Raw genomic sequence first — 26,036 nt, forward strand, 5'->3', positions numbered from 1 at the left:
TCAGATTCGGTTTATACGATGTTTTCCATAATTTAATCCTTATCAGAGGGCATTTTACTGACCACTAGCTGTGTAGTGAATAACTGGATAATAAGGCCAAGTGTACTCATATATCCACTCAGGAATGACCAAGAATTCATTGGGATTAATTGGTTGTGGCGGCATGACTTTACTATAGTTAATAAATTGATGGACAAGCAATTACACCATGCAATATGGTACATTACAATGGGCACCAATGTTCTATTTGATGGGTATGAAAAATAATATGGTCGGTTTTGTTGAAAGCGCAAGCTGAATTGAACCTTCATTGATTTAAAAAAAAAACTTTGAAATAGGGTAATAAATATTAGAAAACTTATTTCAAATTTCGAATGAATGAAGAGTGCGATTTTTTTCTTCAAATAAAGACAATTTTTTTGTAACAAATGAATTAGAATTTTGCACAGTTTCATTCATTGTTGCTACAGAGCTTTACTATATATATATATATATATATAACATTTAACTAAAAAATGATTATTGGACAAGCCCCGTCATCCTACATCGGAATAAATAAGGCTCGCCGATTTCAGGGAGTGTGTCATTAGCATTCGGTTGTGCTCGTGGTGGCCTGATAATAAATATTGAGGCTAAATTTAAGTTAGTTTGTCGTGAGCGATTAGTGCCGTAGTAATGGCAAACGTAAGCCGATACGGCCCATTTGAAATAATAAAGAGCGGCATGACTGGCTTTTTAATAGGAAATCATTTCAAACAGTATCGATAAGAATGGGGTAATAAAGTTTGTGTGGATCTCGATGAAGGTCTGTCCCCCAAAATAGTGAGCATGGGGCGGGAATGTCCGATTTATTTTGGTATAAAACTTAAAATTTCTTAATTTTGTTATTGAAATGTCCAACCATTATAAAAAACTAACCCTGTCTCGTTGACACACGTTCAGAGTCAGCTCTTCAAGATTGGAAAAATTTAAATGACTGTCATTTGCAAAATATTGAGAATTTTCTGGCTAGGTAAGTGTATTTATTTTTTCTGGAAATTAATAAAAACATGTTTCAACCGAAAGTTGATTATTGTATTAATAATATTTTTATTGTATAGACAGCATAAATACAAAGTTTCGATGGTTCCCTGGCTTATCATCTTTGATTGGCTAACATGAATACTACAAAATTAAAGAATAGCATTTAGTACCTTAAAGTGACATAAATTATAAAATAGATGTAGACCTAATTGAGCAGGGACCGTTCTTCCATCCAAGGCAGGATATCTTTCATCGCCTGTATGTATTTCCGATTGGTGAACATGGCGCACTTCATTTTGGAAGCATATCGGTCGTTAACCTCGTCCTCGAACTGATTCATCATTGCTATAGGCAACACCCTAGTCACGACCACATAAGCTAGAAACCCATCAAGATTATTTCTATATTAGTTGTTAGTGTTCCATTAATTTACCAGCCAGGCCGTTTTTGTTCAGGTCATCGCGAATATCCTGGAGTTGCGGAAGCGTCCCTTGGCAGTTGAGAATTTTAAGGTTATCCAGCAAATGGTAGAAGTAATACTGCACCATGTTGTCGAACTGGGATAGCTTGATTTCCTTTTCGGCTGATGACAAGATGCCATAGTACAGATCATTAGCCTGAAAATTGAAAATTAGTTAGTATTATTAAATTATGAAGTATATTGATTCATAGTCTAGCGATCTTAGGAAAACATCTACCGGAGAGCCGTATTTGACAAGCTGATAATCGAGCAGAGCGGTGTCCTCCACATGACCCGCGTCGTCAAACTTGAACATCACGTTGTTCACCCAACAGTCGCAGTGATTCAGAACGTTGAACTGATCGGATTTGGGGGCATGGAGCTCCAGTAACCGATCGACGAGGTCCTGCTCCTTGTCCACGAACCGCTTGTGGAATTGGTCACCCATTCGCCAACGTCGCAGCTGTGAGAGGAAAAGATCCGGATCGTTGAGTTCCCGAAGGACGAGGCGGTTGGTCTTTGTGTAGACTCCGTTGGCCAAGAGTTTATTGAATGCGCCATTTCTTTCCACATATACGACGGAGGCCGCATGGAATTGGGCCAACATCTTGAGCACTTGCTTCAGGCACTCCAAATTGAAGCCTTCCTGCCGCCCCACGTTTCTGTAACCCTGGGCCTTGAGGTCCTCCAGCAGTACGTACTGAACTCCGATGTTGTGGTCAAGCTTGAAAGCTCTCGGGCCAAAGGATATCTTCTTGCCCACCTCCCTGTAGAGTTCCTCGAACTTGGGCAGGATATTCTGGTAGACCTGGTGTTCCCGGGTGAACATTCTCAACTGACTCATCACTCTCGCTTGGAAGTCGTTGCCATGTTGCGCCTTCAGCAGAAAGAATACCTTCCTCACCGTTAAGTCCTGCAGCTGAACCTTCACCTGAATGGGAAGGAGGACAGTGCAGTTGCGAAACTGGATCAGATGGACGCTGGGAATGAGCGCCAGGACCTGGTCCCCACTCTCCAGAATGGAATGGACCGCCTGCTCTAGGGACAGAGTGGAAACCCACTCGGGAATTTTCGGTACTTTCATGGCATTAAAATATACTTCTAAAGCACTTATTTAAAATAAACCCCTGAATTTTGTAGGTTATGAATAACTTGACTGAAATTTCTGAACAAAAATTAAAATTAAATTATGCTGATACTTGGTTATGAAGGTAAATAAACATACTTAACTATAATACAGACCAATTAATTATTTAATCGTCGGCCAAAGATTGTTTTGAATTATACATTTATTTGACAGGCAAAACAATTTGAATATGAAGTAATCAAATATTCGTTATTATAGTACGAATCCATCATTAGCACACGACGTTTGGGAGGTAATCACTTCCAGTCGAGCAGGCCGCGGTTATCCAACCATGGAAGCACCTCCGTCATTACCTGCACATATTTCGGGTTGGTGAACATGGCGGCCTTCATTTTGGACTCGTCGCTGATATAGCTCTCCAGATTGGCGTTGTTTGTCTTGTCCAGCATGACGACGGGCAGCACCTTGGATACCACCATATAGGCTGTTGACAGAGCGTTATAAACACGGTTTCCAAGTTCAAGGTCGCATTACTCACCAGCCAATCCGTTGCGAAAGAGGGCTGCATGCAGATTTTTCAACTTGGGCAGTGGGCGGTGGTATTGCAGCAGCTTCAGATTCTCGACAAGATTATCGAAATAGTAGCGAACCAAATAGTCGAACTTGGCGGTTTTCAGCTCGGGAGCAGCCGAAGACAGGATTAGGTAGTACAGATCATTGGCCTATTAGAGAAAAGTTTAAGATATTAATTATTATAGATATTGATTTATATGTGATGTGCATACCGGACTTCCGTACTTTCCCACTTGAAAGTCCACGAACAGGGTCTCCTTAATGGTTCCAAATGCATCGTGCTGGAACATTATGTTATTGGCCCAGCAGTCTCCGTGGTTAAGGACATTGAATTCCCTGGCATTGTACTGCTGATCCTGCAGAAGGCGATCCACCAAGTAGTCATCGCTGTCAGCCTGTGAAATGAATTAATGATTAGCTATAAGCTCATAAGCTCATTTATAATTAATTAAATAGCAAATTGCTTTCTGAAGAAAAAAAGGTGTAGAAAGATTACCTTATTTCGATAATTTTGTTATGGACATGATTGATTTATTTCGACATTCCTTACAAAATACCGATGACTCACCAACTTTTCGTACAGTTTTTGGGCATTCTTCCACTTTTTGAGTTGGGCCAAAAAGGCACCAGAGGCATTGAACTCCTGCAGCAGCTGGCGGTTGGCTTCACTGAACACGCCCACCGTGAACTCCTCCCCAAAAAGTCCGTGGTGCTCCACGTAGCAGGCGGATGCGGCATGGAAGGCCGCCAGCTTCTCGAGGACCTTCAGCATATGATCGAGGTCCAGACCGGTCAAGCGATTGGCATTCTTGAAGTTCTTGCGGTGCAGATCTTCCAGCAGAATGTAGTCCACTCCGAGATCGCGATCCACCTTGAAGGCGCGGGGAGCAAACTGAATGGGCTTGCCGGCATCCGCGTAGAGCTTCTCGAACTTGGGCAGAATGCTGTGGTACATTAGTTCCTCCTTCTGGAAAAGCTTGAGCCTGGCCAGGATGGCGGCCATCACCTCGTTGTTGTGCTGGGCCTTCAGAACGAAGGAAATGCTTTTGGTGCTGTGATCTGTGAGGAATAATGTTAAGATTAATAATCTGTCCAATGAGTTCCTTATTTAATATTTATATAGAAACCATTCACTTACCTAGCAGCTCCACTTCTACCAGCAGTCGAAGGAACAGAGAAGAATAGTTTTCGCCTTCGCTGCTGCCTTTTTGGGGGCTAACCGAGATGATCCTTTCAAAGTCCCCGATCTGAGCCTGTACCGCCTTCTCCAAAGTAATATTGGGCAGCCATTTTGGCAGGCTTTCGGCTGGCAACTCGCCGTTCCCATTGGTGGCCTCCGACATAATGAATCTAGAATAAGGGAATGCGATTTATTTATTTGAAGAAAAAATGTTTAGTCAACACCAACATCTATCTGATAAAACGATGCAAACATGGCTAACAGGTCGTATACATAACGATTATTAGACCATTGTCAAACATAGGTGGCGCCCTGCGTTTTCTATGGAATGCCCGGAATATTTGAATAATAAAATGCGTTCTTCTCTGGGCCCAGCCCAGAAATTGCATCATTTGAGGCTAACAACTTTATCTTTAATAAAGTTAAGTACACTTATTGCTGCAGTAAAAAGTGATATTATCGTTTTAAATAAATTTTTAACAGATTTCTATTAAATAATGATCTACAAATAGTCATGGTTATCTCAGAAAATATATTACCTTAATTTCATTGTGAAAAATATTTTTCATTAAGAATATGACTCAAGCTATTAAACGGACCTACTAATTCCCTTTCAAGTATGTTTTTTAATACTTGAAAAATTGCTGATAATCTCGGATTCCTTTTTAATAGCAGTTAGTTGGGTTAAAAAATTGTATTACAATAATTTTACAGGAAATACATCTGCTCATAGGAAAATCCCTGCAAGCCATTATCAATATATTTACGAATACGTGATTTAACAAATCGAGCTCATTTCAATGACGGTAATTACCGAACTTTTGTGGGGCTTTCAATGATTAGGCAATTATCAGAAATATCGCTATTTAATGAACAAAAATCATAAATCAGATCACATGTCCGGTAATGAAACACCTGCTGTGAGTTTTTGTCCATTACGACATAGATTTCGGGGAATCCTACCTGTGTGTTAATAAGAGAAAACTTCACGTGAGAGAACTCTTTCTCATTGAACTCAGTTTGTCAATGAATTTCACTTTAATTTGCCCTTTTCACCACAATTTTATTTTGTATACTAGAGTTTCTCCAATCCGAGCTACGTTTTTATAGCACTCTGTTGGTCAGAGATTGGTTCCCTCGAATCGGGACTGTGTTGCCAATCTTGGGAAAATACACATCGGTAGCAAACCTTTTTCCTTAATTGGTAATCGGAGCGGGATTCGTGCTGATAGATGGACTGCAGGCCGGGCAACTGTCGAATGGGAAATACGAAGTGCGACACTCGGCACCAGCGCTATTGCCCCGATTAGGCTATGGGAAAAGAAATTCCTTATCGCATGCATTCGATTAAAGTTTATTTTGTAATTCAGTTCGCCAAAACCGGCAAAAAGAGTGGCAATTGGCGGTGGCGAGAGCGGGAAAGAGATAGTGTGCCAGAGCGAGAGGTGATGTGATATATGATATGAAGGCGAGCGCCGTCAATTGTTTGATTGATAACGAAAACTGTTTCTTGTTTCCACTTCTGATTTGACTTCTTTATCAGGCAATTGCGTTCCTCTTTGCGCTCGCTATTCGTTCTAATTATTTCGTGATTCCTCATTAATTGCTGTTTGCGGGCGTGACATGTGATGGGAAGTTAGATAGACCGCCTCCCTCATTTTCACGAGCACCACTCCGTAAATTATCATTAGTAATCCTACTAAATATAAATACAAACAAGACCCAATTTGGCTTTTCGATTGCAAGTAATTGAGTTTTAACGGGACAACTAAAATACTTTTTTTTTCACAGTTGTTGAATTTACTTTTGCATATCCAATAATGCCAAGCCTAAAAAGTTTCAACGCTTACTTTCAAAATTAAATTTCACGACAAATTTATTCCAAATTTAAACCACTTCTAACTTATCTTACAGACATCCCATTTAAGCGTGGCATAGTTCTAAATGATACTGGTTTAATTATCTAAAAATCTGTGTTTTCAACTTGTTTTGTTTTTTTGGTCGATTTTTCGTCATTTTTATAGTGTTACCCTTTCCAAATTTTCGAAAAATGGCTTTGCAGAAAAGTGACCCAAAACCTGCACTTCTTAGCCCATAACTTTTCTTACAGACATCCGATTTCAAAGTGGCATACCTCTAAATGATTGTGGTTTAATCATCTAAAAAACTGTGTTCTGAACTTGGTTTGTAGTTTTTGGTCTATTTTTCATCATTTTTATAGTGTTTACCCCTTTCCAAATCTTCGAAAAATGTCTTTGCAGCCCATAACTTTTCTTACAGGCATCCGATTTCAAAATGGTATACCTCTAAATGATTGTGGTTTAATCATCTAAAAAACTGTGTTCTCAACTTGATTTGTAGTTTTTGGTCAATTTTTCATCATTTTTATAGTGTTACCCCTTTCCAAATTTTCGAAAAATGGCTTTGCAGAAAAGTGACCCAAAGCCTGCATTCTTAGCCCATAACTTTTCTTACAGACATCCGATTTCAAAATGGCATACCTCTAAATGATTGTGGTTTAATCATCTAAAAAACTGTGTTCTCAACTTGGTTTGTAGTTTTTGGTCGATTTTTCATCATTTTTATAGTGTTACCCCTTACCAAATTTTCGAAAAATGGCCTTGCAGAAAAGTGACCTAAAACCTGCACTTCTTAGTCCATAACTTTTGTCATAGACATCCGATTTCAAAGTGGCATACCTCTAAATGATTGTGGCTTAATCCTATAAAAAACTGTGTTTTCAACTTGGTTTGTATTTTTAGGTCGATTTTTCGTCAAAAAACGATATAAAACATGCACTTCCAAGCCCACAACTTTTCTTACAGACATCCGATTTTAAAGTGGCTTTCTTCTAAATGATTGTGGCTTAAATTAAAGAAATTTCTTGTTTTATATCAAAATATTTATTTATATAGAGAGCGTACAAAATCTTTTTTGAGTAGCATTATCATATCAGCGAATGCCACAGGAAAACTAAATACTTTGAGGTATAAAGTGATTCAAGTTACTGAAGGGCGCCGCGATTGTTGAGCCAGGTGAGAATGGCGCTAACGTGTTTCTTGTAGCGGGCATTGGAGTACATAGCCATCTTGAGACCATCGCCATTATCCGACTCTGTGACGAAATCGGTCAAATTGGCATCCTCGGTGCGATCGAGCAGCACAGGCGGGCAGAGGATCAGGACAGTGTGATACCCTAGAAATAATAAAACAAAAATATTATTATCTGCAAGTTTGCGGAAAGAGCTTTTCACCCTACCAACTCGTCCATATTTGAGCAGCTGAGTGTGCAGGAATCGCAGCGAGGGGGTCTTGGCTTCGGGGTACTTCAGCAATCGCAAGTGCTCGATTAGATGGTCGTGATAGTACTTGATGAAGTAATCGAACTGACTCAATTGAATTTCGAACTTCGTCGAACCGAGGAGGAAATAAATCAGATCGTGGGCCACGCAGGCCACTTTGGGCAACTGAAGGTCCACAAAATAGGTTTCGGCTGGTTCGGGGCATTCACCCTCGTACCTGAACATAATGTTGTTGGTCCAGCAATCTCCGTGATTCAGCGCATTGAAATCCTCCGGATCGGGCTTGTTCATATCATACATGAGGTCCACAATCTTTGGCTGGATCTTGTGCTGCAAAAATCAGATAAACAATGGTCATGGACGATGGCCTTGTTTAAACTTTTATCAAATTAAATAATTAAATACCAATTTTACATAGAAGGACTTTAAAATAAAGGTTGGAACTACTTACCACCGCTTCGCTGTACTCCTCGAAACCTTCGTAAAGAGGAAGACACTTGAGCAGGTATTTTCCCAATGTTTCCGCTACCTGTTCGATGTTTTCCTTCATAGTATCGGCATATGTGGGTTGCAAGTAGTTCTGGGTGTAGGGACCCTTGAGGTGAATCCTGTTGGCCGAGGCCGCATGCCACTGGGCCATCTTCTTCAGAACACTTTTGGTGTGGGCCGTGTCCAGACCCTCCAGGCGATCGACGTTCTTGAAACCGAAAGGACCTAGGTCCTGCAGCAGGACGTAATTATCGGGAACGTCGATATCATAGGCTTTGGCTCCAAACGTGACATCCAATCCGACATCCTTGTACATATTTTCCAGCTCGGGTTTCACTTGCAGGAATACATCTCGCTCCACCTCAAACATGTTGTTCTTCTTCAGGATCTCGCGGTACAACTCGAAATCATGCGGCGTCTTCAGCATATAGCTCACATTTTCAATGGCGTGATCTAGTGACGGAAAATTGGTGAATCTCGTCATTGTTTCGCATATCAGTGACTCACCCTTCAGTTCGACTTCAAAGTGGAGGCGTAGCATAATGGTGGAGTAATTTTCTCCCGGCTTGAGACCAGCCACCGGCTTGAAGGCCTTGATTCCCACATATCTATTGCCAAATCGCTCATTAAGCAATTTTTCAAATAGGTCTGCCTTCAACCAGGCGGGCAGTGTAACCGAACTAATCTCTTCCGACATTATAAATAAACTGAATGTCGATTCGCCGGTTGGTGGCCACGAAATATAAACATATTTGTATTATTCTCTCCGTTAAACAAAGGCCGATCAGAAAGCTTTGAAAGCTTGTGGCGAGAATAAACAGAGAGTGCCGGCTAATAAGAGTTCCCCAAACAACTTGTTTTCAAAGTTCCCGAATGAGACATTCGTACATACATATATATTGCCATGTATGTATATAAAACCAACTATGGGCATTCTGTTTACCAATAAAACTTACACTCAAATGACCCATGAAAGAATTCTCTATCGATTAGCAGTTAAACAAAAACAATTCATTGGGTGAAATTTATTATTAGACAAGAAAACGAATCTATCTTATCTTTAAATGTAGCACTCACAAATGTAATAAAATACTTGATTTCCTAAATACATTTAAATATTTATCTATTAGGAAGTTTTTAACTGATTTGCTTGTAGAAATATGTATCCCGAACTTCTATTCCATAGCACCTCCATATTGCAGCCAAGGCAAGAGGACTTCCATATGCTTGTGGAACCTGGGATTCAAGTACAGCGATTTCTTGAAGCTGGAGTCATTATCCCCAAGGACCTTTTCAAAATTAGCGCCTTTTACTGGATCCAGCAGAACATACGGCATTATGGTTGAGGCGCAGACGAAAGCTGGAATATAAACTTATTTATAGTAACTATAAGTAAAAGTAATCAAGCGGAAACTTACCCCATCCACTATACTTGTTAAGATCATTGCGAATACTCCTTAGAGTTGGCCAAGTCTTGGAGTAATTCAGCAGTTTGAGATGCTTAACCAATTCAGAGTGGTAAAACCAAATGAAGTAATCAAATTTGGATATTTTGACATCCAAACTTGTAGACGACAGGAGAAAGTAGTACAAATCCTGGGCCACTGATCCCCACTTGGGTAATTGCAGATCGACGAAATAGGTATCAACTATCTCGTTCTTTTCATTATACTGGAACATAATGTTGTTGGCCCAACCATCGCCATGGTTCAGGGCATTGAAGTCGTCCGGACTCGGATTACTTAGTTCTTCCACAAAGTCCAATATTTTGTCAGACGCAATATGCTGTAGCGAACAATAGGAGATAAGATACTGAGACACAGATAAGAAAACATATGTTTACCCACCAAATCCTTTAAGTAAGCCTCATAGCCTGGGCGCAAATCCACGTGACTCAGGAAAATTTTCACACTGCGATTACAGAAGGCATCCACAATTTCCTCGTTCTTCAGGAAACCATGCGTGTACTTCTCCTCGTAAGGACCTTTCCTATCAACTCTGACAGCAGATGCCGCATGCCACTGGGCAAATTTTGTTAGGACACTTTCAGTATGAGCCTGGTCCATGCCTTCAAGGCGATTGACATTCTTGAAACCTCGAGGCTTAAGGTCCTCCAGCAGGACATAATAGTCGCTGGCCTCTATCTCGTAGGCCTCTGCTCCGAACTTCACCTCCACACCCACATCGCGGTAAAGCTGCTCCAATTCGGGAACCACTTTCAAGTACATTCCACGCTCCACATCGAACATATCCGTTTTTTCAATAACTTTGCGGTACTTCTCGGATTGATGAGGAGTTTTAAGCATGAAGGCCTTGGTTGTTTGGGATTTATCTGGGAAAAAAATATAGTTTTGTATGTGAACAAATACAAAATGTTTTATTAAAATCCCACTTCAATTTATACCAGTAAAAGTACTAGTTAAATTAGTTAACCAAAGGATTTAAAAACAAACCTTTTGTCTCAACATCCAGCTCCACTCGAAGCATTATGGTGGCGTAGTTCTCGCCAGCAGGGACACCTGGTTCAGCCCTCATCGACTTGATCTCCTTATAATCCTTGACCTTTCTTTTAAGGACATCTTCAAACACTTCCGGCTTAACCCAGTCTGGAATTTGTATCTGGCTACTATTTTCATCCTTCGTCTTGGACGGCATTTTCAAATAATCTCGTTGACTGTAGCAGACTAACTGAACGCTATGCGTACTAAGCACATATTTTAAATACTCTCGTGAGAAATATGCAACGAATTGTGCTATAAACCTTATCTCTTACCTTATAGTCAGTAAACTGTTTTAAATTCGTTTGTGCAAAAGTGACAAGGCAGATAGTTGCACATTTTCTGAGTGGGTGTGTCTGTCACTCAATCAAACAATCTGCGTATTAAATTCTCATCATGACAGAGCAGTTGTGAAATACTGGTAGAATACTAAACTAATTGTAAGCTTAAGATTATTTATTTATTCCAAATTATCCACCTGATGAACAGCTGATCTCTCACACCAAACACAAGCTATATCTTAAGCAAATATAGTTTTATGCAATCCGGAAAATGATTATTGCGTAAGTTTAATTTCCAATTTTGTAAGTAATAACGTTATTATGCAATATTTTAAAAGTGTAATATGTAACGATAATAAATAAATTAATTTCGATGGAAGTGATAACCTTATCTATAACGTAATAGTCAGCAAACTCTTAAAAATGCGATAACAAAAATGGGTTCGTGGAGGGTCTGTCATTGTTTGATAATGCAATCCTTTTGTTGGTCAAATTGTCACATCGGTACAAAATGTAATTAAATTATATTAATTAAATACTTTTTGTAAAGAATACTTAGATATTTTTGTGTGTAGCATCAGAATTTTTTCATTTATTTATTGATTCATTCCAGTAACAAATTAAATTAAACAATAACACAAATACATTTTTTTTTTAAGTATTGATTGATTTTGAAAATTTTATCCCAGGGCCCCTCGCTGCTGTAGCCATGGCATAAGTACCTCCATATGCTTTCGGTATCTGGGGTTGGTGTAAAGGGAATCCCTAAAACTAGAGTCTTCCGCTGAAATGATTTTATCTAAATCAGCACCGTCTGTGGGATCCAGAAGAACATATGCCATTACGCAGGCGCTGCACAAAAAAGCTGTGAATTTAGTTATTTGTTATTAGTTATTTGAGAAGTCGGAATGCGTCAACTTACCCCATCCACTGTATTTGTTAAGAGCATCGCGAATATTCCTTAAAGTGGGCAATGTCTTTGAGTAATTCAGCAGTTTGAGATGCTTAATCAACTCAGAGTGATAGAACCAAATAAAATAATCAAATTTCGTGGTTTTGATGTCCAAGCTAGTTGACGAAAGCAGAAAGTAGTACAAATCCTGTGCCACTGTTCCCCACTTGGGTAGTTGTAGGTCAACAAAGTAAGTATTCAATATCTCGCCCTTGTCGTTGTACTGGAACATAATGTTGTTAGACCATCCATCACCGTGGTTCAGGGCATTGAATTCATCAGATTTCGGTTCCATCAAATCGTTCACAATATCAAATGACTTTTCTGAGACACTGTGCTGTAGGAAGATGTTAAAAGATAAGACTCAAATAAAATGTTACTAAGTTATAGTTTACACACCAAATCATTTACGTATGCCTCATGACCTTCATACTGATCGATTTGTTTCAGAAGAGTTTTAGTACTGCTTTTGCAAAATGTATCCATGATTTCTTTGGTTTCGAAAAAACCCTTTGTGTACTTCTCGTTATAGGGTCCTTTGAGTTCCACACGAACTGCAGAGGCCGCATGCCATTGGGCGAATTTTTTCAGGACATTTTCGGTGTGGGCTTGATCCAAACCCTGAAGGCGATCAGCATTTTTGAAGCCCCGAGGCTTGAGGTCCTCCAAAAGAACGTAGTAGTCGCTGGCCTCTATCTCGTAGGCCTCTGCCCCGAATTTCACCTCCACACCCACATCCCGATACATCTGCTCCAGTTCCGGGACGACTTCCAGATACATTCCGCGCTCCACATCAAAGATGTTGTTTGTTTCGAGAAGTTTTCGACAAGCCCCAGACTGGTGGGGCGTTTTCAACATAAAGGCCTTGGTAAACTGGGAATTGTCTAAAAATATTATTGTTAGGTATATAGTATGTACTCCATAGAATGCGATAATAAACCCACCTTTTGTCTCCACATCAAGTTCCAGTCTCAGCATTATGGTGGCATAGTTCTCACCAGCAGCGACTCCTGCCTTGGCCCTCAGCGCTTTGGTTTTCTTGTAATCCTTAACTTTATTTTTGAGTAGATCCTGAAATGCCTCCGGTTTAACCCAGTCGGGAATTTGGACATCACTCTGGCCAACTTCTTCGTCATTCGTTTGCGGCGGCATATTTAGCTAAATCTATTGGACTTCACGGCACGTACTGGGAACTTTTTTAGCTCGCGCCCCCTATTATAGCTTTGATGTATGTAGATCTGCGATGGGGGAGATAAACATTATCTCAATCCCCACAAACAGTCTTTATTGCAACCTGACAATGCACGTTTTCCCACTTTAATCGCGGGGACAGTGCTTATGTATGAACATACTAGTTTGGCTGGACCACAATACATTTTTATTTTGAGCTAGAGATTTTAAGTTTAAGGAATATAACCGGAAGATTAAAAATTAAAGCTGTACTTTAGCTTTAACAATACACTATTTAAACCTATGCAAAACAAAAAATATTAATTTTATTATTTTTAATTTTTATAAATACATATCAGTGTGCGAAATAAAATAGAATCTAAATTATCAGTGAAATGTTTTAGATAACAACTGGCACGTGCAGATTTTTTTAGTCTATTTGTATAAAAGTGTCGTGTCATAAAGGTATTTTGTTGTGAGTAAACAAAACAATCAACATATATGTATCTCTATAAATAATAATAAAAATAGAAACTTTTGAAGCTTTTGTTTTTAGTTTTGTTTTGCTAACGGTTTCGCCTATGACTTTATAGGGGGTATGTGTTATATAGCACCCTTACTCTACGTAATTTATGTGACAAGCCTTGAAAGTAGCTATTGTCTTGAATATAAAAACTAAGGAAAATGAGAAATGATCGGACGTCTATATCACATAATGAGTTCTGGTTCTACAGTTTATTTGTGCAGTGTTATTACTATTAAACTATTAAGTTCAATCTACACCGATCATTTTTAGGCTGTGATCATAGCCGCTTACTCTCTAGAAATATACTTTTCATGCTTAGTCGATTGAATCCGTTTATCGTTCAAAGTTTTTCATTTATTAATACTCGTTGCCATTATCGCACACAAATACAGAAAACGCTAGTACGAGGTCGCATTTATTTCTGACTTAACGTTGATTGTTTATTGTGAAATATAATTGGAAAATATGCAGTTTTACATGTCCAACGCGCCTCGATTTAGGAGCCAGGGCATAATCACTTGAATGTGTTTGCGGAACCGGGGACTGTTGAAAAGCTGCATCTGAAAGGCAAGACCCGCTTCAGTATCACCCACAAAATTCTCGAAACTAGCAGTGTCCGTGGGGTCTAAGAGAACGGCGGCCATCACACCAGTGGCCACGGTATAGCCTGGGAAAAATAGTTTTAATGTATTTTATCAGAAAAAAAATAATAACTTAAAACACTTACCAAAAAACCCATATTTGAAGAGCGCCAAGTGAATGTCTCGCAGACTGGGAATCGGCTTGGAATACTTCAGAATCTTCAGGTGTTCTACAAGGTTCTCATGGTATACCTTAATATAGTAATCGAATTTTGAAAGTTTGTCTTCTAGCTTTGTGGAAGATATCAGGAAGTAGAGTAGGTCCTGGGCAACGGTTCCGTATTTGGGGAGCTGGTAGTCGACCAAATAGACCTCCTTGATCTTTCCAAAAGCATCATATTGGAACATAATATTATTCGACCAGGAATCGCCGTGGTTAAGCACATTGAACTCCATGGGATCGACCTTGGCGAAATCGAACATTTTATCGATAAGCACAGGCTGTAATGCTTTCTAACAAGAAATAAAACAATAAAAAGGGTTTAAAGGCCCATTAGACTGATTGGATATTTCAAGTACAAAATACTTACGACTTTGTCTATAAACACTTCGTAACCTTCGTAGGTGGGACAGCTTTTGACAAAATTCGAACCAATTCCTTTCATCATTTCAGTCATCATCGGACGGTTTTCTTCCTTATATAAGCCATCTAAAAGTATATCAGTATATGAGCCCTTTGTGGTCACTCGCACGGCCGATGCTGCATGCCACTGAGCCAATTTTTGGAGAACTCTTTCCGTGTGTGCTTGATCGAATCCTTCCAAACGGTTTGCATTTTTGAATCCCTTGACTCCCAGATCTTCAAGGGCCACATAATCAGTCTTGGCATTCTTGAGATCGTAGCTCCTTGCGCCAAAAGTGATATCCACACCCACTTCCTCATAAATAGCCTCAATTTCGGGAACAACCTGATTGTACATGGTGCGCTCAATGTCAAAGATGTTAGTCCTCTTCATCATCTCCTGGAACATCTCCAGTTGGTGAGGCAACTTGACCATATAAGACACTGGTTTCGATTTGCCATCTAAGGGAGGGAAATCAGACTTTATTCTCGAACTCCGCCCCCTTGACTTACCCTGTAGTTCCACTTCAATGTTAACTCGAAGCATAATGGTGGCATAGTTTTCCCCCGCCGCAGATCCACTATCCGCTTTGAAACTCTTGACTTTTGAAAACCCCTCAACATTCGCCTTGAGGAGGTCTTCGAATAACTCAGCCGTGACCCAACCGGGAATTTTACTAGCAGCCATAGTAGATATTTGTTATTTTGTATTCTATAATATTACTTTAAACAAGTATACGCCTAGTTGGTCTAGAGTGTGTTGATTGAGGCCAGGCATGTAGGATCAATAGTTTTATATCAATCGTGGGGGAGCTTTCATTACTCAGTTTTAGGAAACAACACGGCTTTTCCTCAGTCTTCTCTCACAAGCTTATCAAACTGAAATGCTCTCAGTAATTTTTTTCTCTATCAAATATTTGCCATGTCAGTGTGGGCCGTTGCAGTCCAATATTTTTTATTGATATTTTAGAACATCGTGCAATGTAGGCTATATAAGGAAGTTGGTAGAGGTATCACTTTCGGCGCAAAGAGCTACGACCCAAAACTTATGTTAATGCATATGACTTATTCCGTTCTCAAAAAAAGTTTTTATTGTGAGCCAACTTGCCCATAAATGGAGTGAGAAAGGTACACAAAACAAAAGTGGATAAATGTTGAAACACTGTGGTTGTTTCGATGAACTGCATAAAGAAATAGTCTTCAACTAAGTTTATCTGCGACATTTAGATTTAATTATATAAACACAAGAAATAATTATAGCAAGATAATTTTTTTAAAACCTCAATTTAAAACCATTTATTGTTCATTTTTAAAAATTTCTTTTAAAACAATTGGTTTGGTACAATTTAATAAAATACGACCGTATACATATTTTCACATAAAAGTGAGATCGTTTTCAGCATTATAACTGGTTCTTTTTTGTATGATAAAATATTGAGATACAAACATTAGGAGAGCCGAGAAGATACGCTTTTCAACCTAATGCGGTTGGAGTTTTGTTTTGTTACACTCTCTTGTGACCATATATGGTTTTCGGGTGCTATAATAGTCGTATTCTCTCTCCGTATTATCATTTGTATGCTCACGAACTCCCCAAACAGTATAATTTGTGTTTAAACATCCATCGTAAAGTGGTGTTGTTAACTACTTTAGAGTGATTCACAATGTTTTGTTTTGATGGGCTGGTTAGTCTTGTATTTTGAAGTTTTGTTTACTTCCATATACGGGAAACCCTTATCCCCACGAAATACATGAATTGGTTAGTTCAAATTGAACTCGCTATTAATACTTGTGTCCACTATCGCACGCAGTTACAGATAACACTATCATGTGGTCGCATTTATTTCTGACTCAACGTTGGTTATTTATTGTGAAAATTGGAAAATATGCAGTTTTAGATGTCCAACGCGCCTCGATTTAAGAGCCAGGGAATAACTTCTTGAATGTGTTTGCGGAACCGGGGACTGTTATAAAGCTGAATCTGGAAGGCCACACCCGCATCAGTATCACCCACAAAGTTCTCGAAACTAGCAGTGTCCGTGGGGTCTAAGAGAACGGCGGCCATCACACCAGTAGCCACGGTATAGCCTGGGAAAATAGTTTAAATGTATTTTATCAGAAAAATAATAACTTAAAACACTTACCGAAAAAGCCATATTTGAAGAGCGCCAAATGAATGTCTCGCAGACTGGGAATCGGCTTGGAATACTTCAGAATCTTCAGGTGTTCTACAAGGTTCTCATGGTATACCTTGATATAGTAATCGAATTTTGAAAGTTTGTCTTCTAGCTTTGTGGAAGATATCAGGAAGTAGAGCAGATCGTGGGCAACGGATCCATATTTGGGGATCTGGTAGTCGACCAAATAGACCTCCTTGATCTTTCCAAAAGCATCATATTGGAACATAACATTATTCGACCAGGAATCGCCGTGGTTAAGCACATTGAACTCCGAGGGATCAACCTTGGCGATTTCGAACGTTTTGTCGATAAACACTGGCTGAAGAGCTTTCTAACAAGATATAAAATAATTAAAGGCGTATTAAACCGATTATAAATTTCAAGTACTAAATACTTACGACTTTGTCTATAAACACTTCATAACCTTCGTAAGTGGGACAGCTTTTGACAAAATTCGAACCCATTGAATTCATCATTTCAGTCATCATCGGACGGTTTTCCTCCTTAAAAAAGCCATGTAAAAGGACATCAGGATATGAACCCTTTGTGGCCACTCGCACGGCCGATGCTGCATGCCACTGGGCCAATTTTCGGAGAACTCTCTTCGTGTGCGTTTGATCGAGTCCTTCCAGACGGTTTGCATTCTTGAATCCCTTGACTCCCAGATCTTCAAGGGCCACATAATCAGTCTTGGCATTTTTGAGATCGTAGCTCTTTGCGCCGAAAGTGATATCCACACCCACTTCCTTATAAATAGCCTCCATTTCGGGAACAACCTGATTGTACATGGAGCGCTCAATGTCAAAGATGTTAGTCCGCTTCATCATCTCCTGGAACATTTCCAGTTGGTGAGGCAACTTGACCATATAAGACACTGGTTTCGATTTGCCATCTAAGGGAGGGAAATCAGACTTTGTCCTCGAACTCCGCCCCCCTTGACTTACCCTGTAGTTCCACTTCGATGTTAATTCGAAGCATAATGGTGGCATAGTTTTCCCCCGCAGCAGATCCACTATCTGCTTTGAAACTCTTGACTTTTGAAAACCCCTCAACATTCGCCTTGAGAAGGTCTTCGAATAACTCTGCAGTGACCCAATCGGGAATTTTACTAGCCATGATAGACGTTATTCTATAATAATACGTAAATTAAGTATACGCCTAGTTGCTCTAGAGTGAGTTGACTGACGATACGCAGGGAGGATCAATGGTTTTATATCTGTCGGTGAGCTTTCATAAGTTTATAGAATACGGGCTTTTTCTCAGTCTTCCCTAACAAGCTTTGCTAATTGTACTTTAACTAGTTCTCTCCCAACCCAAACAAGTTTTGCTATGTCAATGTAGAACGTTTTTCATTCTATAAAATTAGTTGAAAATTATGACTTATACTTTTTCAGTATAAGTACATTAAAAACTATTTATTTGGTATTGGAGAGGTAACATGTTGATGTTTTGAAAATAAACTCTTTATAAAAGTCTTTGTCTATATTTTATTTATTTTAATACTTGGTTCCGAGCTCTATGAGCCACAATAACGGATTTGAGCGTTTCCTGCGGGAATTCATTTTCTAATTGATATCCAGGGCGCCGCGATTAAGCAGCCAGGGCAGGATTGCCTGAATGTGTTTTCGGTATCGGGCATTGTTGTACATTTGCATCTGGAAGTCCACTCCCTCGGCGGAGTCGCCAACAAAGTTCTCAAAACTGGCGTTTTCTGTTGGATCAACAAGGACAGCTGCCATTACACCAGTGGCCACGGAGTATGCTGGAAAATAAATCAGTAAAATCTCAGTTAAAATATAAGGTTAGACTGGTATTCTAAAATATACGCACCAAAAAGACCATACTTGAACAACGTTTTGTGAATGTCTCGCAAACTTGGCACTGGCTTGGAGTACTTCAGGATCTTGAGGTGCTCCACCAGATTATCATGGTACACCTTAATATAGTAGTCGAATTTGCTCAACTTGTCTTCCAGCTTCGTGGAAGATATTAGGAAGTAGAGCAAGTCCTGAGCCACAGATCCGTACTTCGATACCTGATAGTCGACCATATACACCTCCTTGATCTGGCCAAAATCATCGTACTGGAACATAATGTTATTCGACCAGGAATCGCCGTGGTTCAGCACATTAAAATCCGTAGGATCAACCTCACCCAACCTGAACATCTCATCAATTACGACTGGTTTTAGGGCTTTCTAATTTGATTAAATAAGAAACAATGGACTTCAAAATAATAATTACAACTTACGATTTTTTCTATGTATGCCTCGTTACCTTCGTAGGTGGCACAGCATTTGAGGAATATCTGGCCCATGCCGTTCATCATTTCGTTCATCATCGGCTTGTTTTCCTCCTTGAAGAAGCCCTTCAGCACGATTTCTGGATACTGCCCCTTGGTGTCTATCCGCACAGCGGTTACGGCATGCCACTGGGCCAACTTCCGGAGAACTCTCTCCGTATGCGCTTGATCTAGTCCCTCGAGGCGGTTGACATTCTTAAACCCCTTGGTGCACAGATCCTCTAGAGCTATGTATTCGCTCTTGGCATCCCTCAGATCGTAGCTCTTGGCTCCCTCAGATCGTAGCTCTTGGCTCCAAACGTGACCTCCACACCCGCCGCCCTGTAAATAGCCTCCATCTCGGGAACAACCTCATTGTACATTGTGCGCTCGATTTCGAAGATGTTGGTGTGCTTCATCATTTCCTTGTATACATCGTTCTGATGTGGCAACTTAACCATGTACGACACCTGTTTAGTTGTACCATCTGAACGCCAGAAATACAAAATCAATACGGCTATCTGGCAACCAACACCTGAACTCACCTTGCAGTTCCACTTCGATGTTAACTCGCAGCATAATTGTGGCGTAGTTGTCCCCAGCCGCGGATCCACTTTCCGCCTTGAAGCTTCTGACTTTTGAGTATCCCTCGACACTCGATTTGAGTACATCTTCGAAAAGTTCCGCACTGAACCAATCGGGAATTTTACTAGCAGCCATTTTAGATTATTGGGATTACTATTTGAAAAACGAACAGAACACGTATACGCCTAGTTTGGCGGTGTTGCGTTGACTGACGAAAATCGGGGAATTAGATATTTCTATACAGTGGGGAGCTTTTACAATTTCAAAGAGCGCGGCAGCTATCTTTCGATCTTCTCTCGAAAGCTCTGCTTTTTGCATTTACAACAAGCAATTTTAGCGGAAACCCGGTTAAATAGAGTTTACTTAAAAGCTATACTAATATTATTACGTTTTTTTTTCACGAGAAAATTATTTCTAATTATCTTTACAACCTGATATAAAGCAATTTTAGAATATTTTTTAATAATTCCAATTGTATAGTTTTTTTTGGATTTTTACATTGGATTATTTTAAGTTGCTCATTTTAATACTTCTATTCCACTTTGAGCTCTGTTTTATATCTATTTATAGTTATTTCCGGTTTATCTTATGTAACCACGGTTAATGAGCCAAGGCAATATGACCTTGATCTGATCCACATAAGCCGGCAGGAGAAACATCTTACGCTTGAATGCTATTGCCTCCTCCGAGTTTCCCATCATATTGCCTATATTCGAATCGTCATCGGGCGGGAGCAGCACTATAGGCAGCATACGCTGAGCACATATAAAAGCTGCAAGTACGAGGGGTTTGAATTGAAAATCACCCTGAAATAAGCTTCGGGTCGAGGTCTTACCCCAGAGACTATATCTGTGCAGATGGGTGTGAAGTTGAGCCAGTGTGGGAGCATTCCTATTGTAGTTGAGCAGACCGAGATGATGGACGAGCTGCTGGTGATAATACTCTATGAAATGATCGAACTTATTCAGTTTGATCGAGAACTTGGGGGAGGTCATCAGCAGACACAGAAGATCTTGGGCTGGTGTGCCTAATAATGAAATTATATATATACTAAATAAATTTCTTTTGGGGCTATCCGTTAGTTTACCAAATTTAGGCAGCTGAAAATCAACGAAACAAACATCTTCAATCTCTGAACCATCTTTGTACTTGAACATAAAGTTGTTGCACCAAAAGTCTCCATGGTTTAGGACACTCAACTCCATAGAATCATTTCTACCAAACTCTATATTCAGATCCGTCAAACGCGATGTGTAGTCGCTCTGAAAAATAAATTGTTTGTTATAAAAATGTTTAACAAACTAGCGTAAACTTACTATTAGAACCAGTTGTCCTGGATTCAGATTATATTGCTGCATGCACTCCAAGAATGGCATACAGAAATTGATGTTGAATTCATCCAACAATTTCTGGTGTTCGGTCGTGAAGTAACTCTCGCGGATACCCTGCTCGTACTCTCCCAGCTCAACGACTCGTTTTGCAGAGGCTGCATGCCACTGGGCCAACTTCTTAAGCACTGCCTCCACTTCGAACTGCTCCAAGCCCTGAATTCTGTCAGCATTTCTGTATCCCCTATTTCGCAGATCCTCCAACAAAATGTAGTCGCTTTTAACCGGAGTCCCAGGAAACTTAAAATGCAGCGGCTTGAATCTCGGTGACAGGGAAGTGTTCTTGGCATATAGGTCCTCCAATTCTGGTATCAGATGGTCGTACATATTTAGTTCGGTATCGAACATATCGTGGAAATCGTTTTCCTGATCATCCGGAACCAGAGGAATCTTTAATATGAAGCTGACATCTTCTGTGCTGTCATCTAAATCTTTTCGTAAATCATTTGATAAGAGACATTCGGTGTTCCTACTCACTTTTTAGCTGCATTTGAATTTGTATACGTAGCACGATCGTCAAATAATTCTCGCCCTTACTAATCGCCGATGTGGGAACAAATGTTAGTATCGCCTTGAAATTCTTGTTATTTTGTTCCAATAACCCATTGAAAAGCTCTTGGTTCACCCACTTCGGTGTTGTTTGGTCTGCCATGATAGTATCTTTGTTTAGATGCGCTAGCGTCTGATACTTATGCCTTTCAAGTACTTACTGACCCCACAAAATGTTTCACCGAATAAAAGCTCTTTATAGCTCGCTCTTAACGGCCGTGCTCTTACTTTTATAAAGGTGAACTTAACTTTTAAGAGAGAAAATGTATTTAGAAATACCTATTAAGACGTTTAATTTTTATGGTGCCTAATATAATGACTTTTCCAACTTGCAAGCAGCATTTTCGGAATATACTTATAATGAAATATAACAATAATAATAAATAAAACCCAATTATGAACCCAATCACATTAAAGTCATTCAAATCGTTTTTTTAAATCAACTATTTCAAATATGGTTTCTGTAGATTTGCTTGCCAAAGAAAAAGTCAGAAAGTAAAATGTGTATGTAATGTCCTTTCAACAGACTTAGATCTTAATGAAAATTACCCTAGAATTATTCATTATTTATCAGTTAGTCCTCGAATCATTATCCTACGATTTGACGTTGTGGGTTAGGACGTGCCGCTTCAGCTTGTCCTGCCTTGCGAAGTCCTTGGAGCAAAAGTTGCACTGGTAGGGCCGCTCGCCGGTGTGTCTCCGGTGGTGCACCTTAAGCTCATAGTGTACCGTGAAGCGCATGTCGCAGAGATCGCATTTGAAGGGTTTCTCGCCCATGTGACGCCGCATATGGATGCTTAGTTTGTTGGGCGTCAGCGACTCCAGGCCGCATAGGGAGCAAAGGTACTTCTTGACTGGGTTTTTTTTGGCCAGGTGCATGTCCCTTATGTGCTTCTGCAGGCTTGGCTCCACAACGAAGGACCGCCAGCAGTGGGGACACGGGTAGCGGAAGCGTCTCTTCCTCCTAAGCGGTGGCTGCTGCTCTAAGACTGTAGGTTGCTTGGGATGCTGGGTGGCCAGGTGCTGGGTTAGGTTCTCCTCCCACATGAACTTGTAGCCACAGCGCGAGCAGACAAACTTTTTCTCGTTGTTCAAACATTGGGTGCGAAGGTGTTGATCCAGCATGTACTGAAAGTAGATTATATTAAACGAATTTAAAAAAGGCACGGGAAACATAACTGTTTAAGAAATATCTTACTTTATCCACAGTCTTGAAAATGCAGTGGTCGCAGGAATAAGGAAGCTTGTCGAAACAATGAAGCGAGTACTGGTGTTCACTCAACTCTCGTCGGCGCCGGAAGATCATATCACATAGGTCGCAGGTGTACGATCTATTAGAGCTTTCCTCATCACTGTCGTCCGTATCCTCAAGAAGCAGCTCAAATCCAGCTGCAGTGCTGATCATGTAGGCTGAAGGCTGATCGCTGTGTCCCTGCATGGATATGTGCCGGCGCAAATCCGCCACGCTTATGAACTTGATCTCACACATCCTGCACTGGATGCTCTTCGGCCCTGCCGGTTTTGACGCATCAGCCAGCAAAGTTTCAGCCAGCGGCAGGTCATGGCCAGTAAATCCGTGCCGCTGTAGGTGCTTGAACAGCAGGGCAGGGCGGTAGAAGGTCCGTGTGCACCAGCGGCAGGGAAAGAGCTGCATGTTGCTATCCCGGTGTATCATTAGCTTGTGTTTGGTCACGGCGCTTTTGTCTTGAAAGCTGCGGGAGCACAGATCGCACGGGTAGGTCTCTTGCTGAAATATGGATCAGAGTAAGGTTTGTAAGTAATTTTTCGTATTTTTGTCAAGCCCATAAAGTTTTGTAAATGTACGAAATTACTCCTGGTCTCTTAATTGATAAAAGCCAGTGACCTTTACCTACCCAATTTAAATTATAACTTAGCTGTAAAAGGTATACATTAAAAACCAATCACAGAAAACTATTTTTCCCCTTTTAAGATTTTTAACCCAATTACAACTAAAAATTAAAGCCATTAACTTATGGTTCTTTGGTGCTTGAGATTTGGTTGAAAAAATGTCACTTATATTCTTCGATATAAAGCAGTAAAAACAAAATGAGAACAAGGAAATTAAAAATTATTTTATGCTGTGGTAGTTCTTAAAAAATAGCTTCTTATTATCCTCTGATCTGTACAGCTCCTCACCTTGCTTTTGTGCTCGACGAGATGGGCACGAAGATTCCGGCGCCAAAAGAAACGTTGAGGGCATTTGTCGCACATGAATCGCTTCAGAGTGTTCTGGCACAGCTGGCTTGTGTGGTGCTCCAGCAACCTAACACTGAGGAACCGCGAGTCACAGCGCTGGCAGACATGCGGCGCATCCAGCCAGGTGTGCTCCTTCCGGTGGTGCTGGTGCAGTAGATACTTGCGCGGCCACCTGGTCTCCGGGGAGTCGCATAGCTCGCAGGAATAGCTTCGCCGGATAACGACATCCTCCTCACTCTCGCCATCGCTGTCCGTATCAGAGCTGTCTAGTGTCATTTCATAACGAGCTTGATTTGTTATAGAATAGTAGCGTCCATAAACACCCATCCTGAGATCTCGAAAGATCCTCCGCTTCAAACCCTCCGTCGTGGACTCCACGGCTGTCTTAAAAAAACCTTCCGCAATGCGCTCAATGGGCTCGCCATGCGCCTCAAAATCGAAGTCAGTGGGATGCTTCTGCAAGTGATCCCTGAGCTCTCGCAATTTGGTGAAGCGTCGCAAACATATCATACATTTAATTTCCTTGGCGCCATTAGGCTCGCATCGATGGTAATCGAAGCCATCGACTCGTCGGTTAATCCTCGATGGTTTGGCGGCTCGGGCAACTGCCGCGGAGGAGGTCGAGGGCAGTGGCTGATCGTCCTCTGTCTCCGAATGCTTGTCCGTCTGTTTGTCCGAATGCTCCTTATGTTTGTGCTTGATCAAGCTCACGATGTACTTATAGCTTTTGCTGCAGCTATCGCATTTGTAGTAATTATCCACGTTGCTGTTCCCGTCTTCATCCGAGAGTCTGTAAAAGAGATTAATAAAATATTCAGTTGATATTATGGAATACTAAAGATGCGGGAAGAAGGTAATTTATGAACAATACAATAATAGATACAATAGACTTCCTGAGCGGAATTTAACTACTGAGAATATGAGACACATTTGGAACCAGCATAATAAATAATAACAATAGACTTACTCTACTGCTTTGATAATGCTGTGCACGAGGGTGTCGTTATTGGTCCTGCTTCGATGAGTGGAGTTTCCAGAGGTGGAGGCTGGACTAGTTGGGCAGCCATCCTCGGGCAATGCCGTTGGCCTTCCGGGTAACTTTCTCCTGGACATCTTGGTGGGCAACAGACTAGCTCCATGCTCTTTGTGTTTGTGCTTTACAAGCGCCATCACGTATATGTAGGACTTGTCGCACTGGTCGCACTTGTAATAGTTATCATCAAAGCTTTAGGTAGAAAACAGATCTTGTAGGTGGGGATATTAACTCAAAGGAAGATTAGCTCACTCTTCTCCGTTTTTGCAAGGAAGGCCGTGATCCCTCTGCTTGTGCCGATACAGATTGGTGACATATCTAAAGGCCTTGTTGCACAGTTCGCAAACGTTTTGCCTTGGCGGTTCAGAGGCGCAGAGTGAACTAGTTTTCTTTCGCTGACGCAGGGGCACATCGTCCTGGTCATCATCCGAGTCGCTAAAGTGCACAATGCTCCGTTTGACAAAGCGCGAGCGCACTAGAGGATCAGCCTTAGTCACCAGGTGCGTGGGAGCCAGCTCCTCGGTCTTGATGGTCACGCCTTCTATTTCGAACAGGTGGATTGGTGTTTCGCGGAGGCACTCCAAGGCCTCTGGTCCTTCCATGTCGTCCATCCGATCTACAGAGTTTTCTAGTTTTTGCAGCCAGAGTTCGTGCGTCTGCCGCGCCTGCAGCACAAAATCGTAAGTGCTCTCTAACTTCTCGGCACATCCAATGCACAGCCACTGGGGGAACTTCTCCGCCTGCGCCATGGCCACCTTTAAATATCATTTAAATTTAATTAACATCAATGCGGGCGGCAATTGATTGACAAAAGGACAATTTACCCACCTCTATCCGCGTTAACTCGAGCAGCAGCTGGCCGAAGGTCTTCTCCGCGTATTTCTCCACCGGCGTTTCAATCCAGTAGCGACCGTCGTCGCCGCCACATATCCTACATGTCCGAGTCATGTTTAAACATTTATTTCGTTTAAACTTTGATAAATCCAATAGCGAAAAGTGTCTGATAAAAACTGCCAAATAAACAGCTGAGACAACAGTGTTGAAAAGCGAAGGCTTCCAAT

The 26,036-nt window shown here is 40.8% G+C and overlaps 9 protein-coding genes across 14 annotated transcripts; all 9 read right to left on the reverse strand.

Moving 5' to 3' along the window:
• Positions 1–1,065: 1,065 nt before the first annotated feature.
• On the reverse strand, positions 1,066–2,648 carry LOC108045700. 2 transcript variants are annotated; one of them, XM_017125094.2, is made up of 4 exons: positions 1,722–2,648; positions 1,457–1,640; positions 1,229–1,401; positions 1,066–1,164 (listed from the first exon to the last, which is right to left on the reverse strand). In XM_017125094.2, exons 1-3 carry the CDS (start codon positions 2,565–2,567, stop codon positions 1,229–1,231), a joined length of 1,203 nt encoding a protein of 400 aa, XP_016980583.2. In that variant the 5' UTR covers positions 2,568–2,648; the 3' UTR covers positions 1,066–1,164. The 2 variants fall into 2 exon arrangements, with proteins under 2 accessions (XP_016980583.2, XP_044314422.1); XM_044458487.1 differs by having other exon boundaries at positions 1,066–1,401.
• A 106-nt stretch (positions 2,649–2,754) lies between these two features.
• On the reverse strand, positions 2,755–5,615 carry LOC108045699. Of its 2 annotated transcripts, none has more exons than XM_017125092.2 (6): positions 5,513–5,615; positions 4,282–4,493; positions 3,712–4,202; positions 3,356–3,538; positions 3,109–3,292; positions 2,755–3,054 (listed from the first exon to the last, which is right to left on the reverse strand). In XM_017125092.2, exons 2-6 carry the CDS (start codon positions 4,484–4,486, stop codon positions 2,867–2,869), a joined length of 1,251 nt encoding a protein of 416 aa, XP_016980581.1. In that variant the 5' UTR covers positions 4,487–4,493; positions 5,513–5,615; the 3' UTR covers positions 2,755–2,866. The 2 variants fall into 2 exon arrangements, with proteins under 2 accessions (XP_016980581.1, XP_016980582.1); XM_017125093.2 differs by lacking the exon at positions 5,513–5,615 and adding an exon at positions 5,287–5,477.
• Positions 5,616–7,216: 1,601 nt separating this feature from the next.
• On the reverse strand, positions 7,217–8,823 carry LOC108045631. Its single transcript, XM_017125014.2, has 4 exons — positions 8,621–8,823; positions 8,076–8,566; positions 7,582–7,954; positions 7,217–7,518 (listed from the first exon to the last, which is right to left on the reverse strand). The coding sequence occupies exons 1-4, from the start codon at positions 8,808–8,810 to the stop codon at positions 7,328–7,330; spliced, it is 1,245 nt and encodes a 414-aa protein (XP_016980503.2). The 5' UTR covers positions 8,811–8,823; the 3' UTR covers positions 7,217–7,327.
• A 300-nt stretch (positions 8,824–9,123) lies between these two features.
• Positions 9,124–10,787, reverse strand: LOC108045630. Its single transcript, XM_017125012.1, has 4 exons — positions 10,567–10,787; positions 9,961–10,445; positions 9,532–9,898; positions 9,124–9,473 (listed from the first exon to the last, which is right to left on the reverse strand). Exons 1-4 carry the CDS (start codon positions 10,766–10,768, stop codon positions 9,289–9,291), a joined length of 1,239 nt encoding a protein of 412 aa, XP_016980501.1. The 5' UTR covers positions 10,769–10,787; the 3' UTR covers positions 9,124–9,288.
• Positions 10,788–11,478: 691 nt separating this feature from the next.
• Positions 11,479–13,016, reverse strand: LOC108045629. The gene is made up of 4 exons (XM_017125011.2): positions 12,789–13,016; positions 12,244–12,728; positions 11,815–12,181; positions 11,479–11,757 (listed from the first exon to the last, which is right to left on the reverse strand). Exons 1-4 carry the CDS (start codon positions 12,994–12,996, stop codon positions 11,573–11,575), a joined length of 1,245 nt encoding a protein of 414 aa, XP_016980500.1. The 5' UTR covers positions 12,997–13,016; the 3' UTR covers positions 11,479–11,572.
• A 938-nt stretch (positions 13,017–13,954) lies between these two features.
• On the reverse strand, positions 13,955–18,089 carry LOC108045619. 4 transcript variants are annotated; one of them, XM_044458649.1, is made up of 5 exons: positions 18,004–18,081; positions 15,257–15,392; positions 14,712–15,205; positions 14,268–14,634; positions 13,955–14,207 (listed from the first exon to the last, which is right to left on the reverse strand). In XM_044458649.1, the coding sequence occupies exons 1-5, from the start codon at positions 18,037–18,039 to the stop codon at positions 14,014–14,016; spliced, it is 1,227 nt and encodes a 408-aa protein (XP_044314584.1). In that variant the 5' UTR covers positions 18,040–18,081; the 3' UTR covers positions 13,955–14,013. The 4 variants fall into 4 exon arrangements, with proteins under 4 accessions (XP_044314584.1, XP_016980509.2, XP_044314583.1 ...); XM_017125020.2 differs by lacking the exon at positions 18,004–18,081 and having other exon boundaries at positions 15,257–15,492; XM_017125001.2 differs by lacking the exons at positions 13,955–14,207; positions 14,268–14,634; positions 14,712–15,205; positions 15,257–15,392 and adding exons at positions 16,530–16,831; positions 16,888–17,254; positions 17,322–17,815 and having other exon boundaries at positions 17,868–18,089.
• A 306-nt stretch (positions 18,090–18,395) lies between these two features.
• Positions 18,396–19,924, reverse strand: LOC108045664. The gene is given in 5 exon segments (XM_017125051.2): positions 18,396–18,685; positions 18,754–19,120; positions 19,174–19,497; positions 19,500–19,690; positions 19,749–19,924. Coding segments are annotated over 5 exon segments (1,254 nt in total). The 5' UTR covers position 19,924; the 3' UTR covers positions 18,396–18,488.
• A 443-nt stretch (positions 19,925–20,367) lies between these two features.
• Positions 20,368–22,103, reverse strand: LOC108045665. Its single transcript, XM_017125053.2, has 5 exons — positions 21,654–22,103; positions 21,105–21,601; positions 20,876–21,050; positions 20,624–20,815; positions 20,368–20,560 (listed from the first exon to the last, which is right to left on the reverse strand). The coding sequence occupies exons 1-5, from the start codon at positions 21,826–21,828 to the stop codon at positions 20,370–20,372; spliced, it is 1,230 nt and encodes a 409-aa protein (XP_016980542.1). The 5' UTR covers positions 21,829–22,103; the 3' UTR covers positions 20,368–20,369.
• Positions 22,104–22,221: 118 nt separating this feature from the next.
• LOC108045662 (zinc finger protein 271) lies at positions 22,222–26,017 on the reverse strand. Its single transcript, XM_017125050.2, has 6 exons — positions 25,804–26,017; positions 25,228–25,730; positions 24,910–25,167; positions 23,883–24,732; positions 22,924–23,472; positions 22,222–22,853 (listed from the first exon to the last, which is right to left on the reverse strand). Exons 1-6 carry the CDS (start codon positions 25,921–25,923, stop codon positions 22,320–22,322), a joined length of 2,814 nt encoding a protein of 937 aa, XP_016980539.2. The 5' UTR covers positions 25,924–26,017; the 3' UTR covers positions 22,222–22,319.
• Positions 26,018–26,036: the final 19 nt, after the last annotated feature.

This window comes from Drosophila rhopaloa, unplaced genomic scaffold (assembly GCF_018152115.1).
Source record: "Drosophila rhopaloa isolate 14029-0021.01 unplaced genomic scaffold, ASM1815211v1 contig_167, whole genome shotgun sequence".
Taxonomy (NCBI): Eukaryota; Metazoa; Arthropoda; class Insecta; order Diptera; family Drosophilidae; genus Drosophila; species Drosophila rhopaloa.

Coding starts and splice junctions, on each gene's coding strand:
- LOC108045630 (XM_017125012.1), bottom strand. CDS start 10,768: ATGCCGTCCAAGACGAAGGATGAAAATAGTAGCCAGATACAAATTCCA. Junction 10,446..10,566: donor GCTGGATGTTGAGACAAAAG/GTTTGTTTTTAA, acceptor TTTTTTTCCCAG/ATAAATCCCAAACAACCAAG. Junction 9,899..9,960: donor AGGCTTACTTAAAGGATTTG/GTGGGTAAACAT, acceptor TGTTCGCTACAG/CATATTGCGTCTGACAAAAT.
- LOC108045665 (XM_017125053.2), bottom strand. CDS start 21,828: ATGGCAGACCAAACAACACCGAAGTGGGTGAACCAAGAGCTTTTCAAT. Junction 21,602..21,653: donor AATTCAAATGCAGCTAAAAA/GTGAGTAGGAAC, acceptor GAAAAGATTTAG/ATGACAGCACAGAAGATGTC. Junction 20,561..20,623: donor GCACAGATATAGTCTCTGGG/GTAAGACCTCGA, acceptor TCGTACTTGCAG/CTTTTATATGTGCTCAGCGT.
- LOC108045629 (XM_017125011.2), bottom strand. CDS start 12,996: ATGCCGCCGCAAACGAATGACGAAGAAGTTGGCCAGAGTGATGTCCAA. Junction 12,729..12,788: donor ACTTGATGTGGAGACAAAAG/GTGGGTTTATTA, acceptor TAATATTTTTAG/ACAATTCCCAGTTTACCAAG. Junction 12,182..12,243: donor AGGCATACGTAAATGATTTG/GTGTGTAAACTA, acceptor ATCTTCCTACAG/CACAGTGTCTCAGAAAAGTC.
- LOC108045631 (XM_017125014.2), bottom strand. CDS start 8,810: ATGTCGGAAGAGATTAGTTCGGTTACACTGCCCGCCTGGTTGAAGGCA. Junction 7,955..8,075: donor AGGAGTACAGCGAAGCGGTG/GTAAGTAGTTCC, acceptor TGATTTTTGCAG/CACAAGATCCAGCCAAAGAT. Junction 7,519..7,581: donor GCTCAAATATGGACGAGTTG/GTAGGGTGAAAA, acceptor TATTATTTCTAG/GGTATCACACTGTCCTGATC.
- LOC108045662 (XM_017125050.2), bottom strand. CDS start 25,923: ATGACTCGGACATGTAGGATATGTGGCGGCGACGACGGTCGCTACTGG. Junction 25,168..25,227: donor CCTTGCAAAAACGGAGAAGA/GTGAGCTAATCT, acceptor TTCTACCTAAAG/CTTTGATGATAACTATTACA. Junction 22,854..22,923: donor TTTTCAAGACTGTGGATAAA/GTAAGATATTTC, acceptor ATCTACTTTCAG/TACATGCTGGATCAACACCT.
- LOC108045700 (XM_017125094.2), bottom strand. CDS start 2,567: ATGAAAGTACCGAAAATTCCCGAGTGGGTTTCCACTCTGTCCCTAGAG. Junction 1,641..1,721: donor TTGTCAAATACGGCTCTCCG/GTAGATGTTTTC, acceptor TTCAATTTTCAG/GCTAATGATCTGTACTATGG. Junction 1,402..1,456: donor GAACAAAAACGGCCTGGCTG/GTAAATTAATGG, acceptor ATGGGTTTCTAG/CTTATGTGGTCGTGACTAGG.
- LOC108045619 (XM_044458648.1), bottom strand. CDS start 15,431: ATGGCTGCTAGTAAAATTCCCGGTTGGGTCACGGCTGAGTTATTCGAA. Junction 14,635..14,711: donor AAGTGTTTATAGACAAAGTC/GTAAGTATTTTG, acceptor ATTTCTTGTTAG/AAAGCATTACAGCCTGTGCT. Junction 14,208..14,267: donor CTTCAAATATGGGTTTTTTG/GTAAGTGTTTTA, acceptor TATTTTTCCCAG/GCTATACCGTGGCCACTGGT.
- LOC108045699 (XM_017125092.2), bottom strand. CDS start 4,486: ATGTCGGAGGCCACCAATGGGAACGGCGAGTTGCCAGCCGAAAGCCTG. Junction 4,203..4,281: donor GGTAGAAGTGGAGCTGCTAG/GTAAGTGAATGG, acceptor TATTCCTCACAG/ATCACAGCACCAAAAGCATT. Junction 3,539..3,711: donor AAAAACTGTACGAAAAGTTG/GTGAGTCATCGG, acceptor TTCATTTCACAG/GCTGACAGCGATGACTACTT.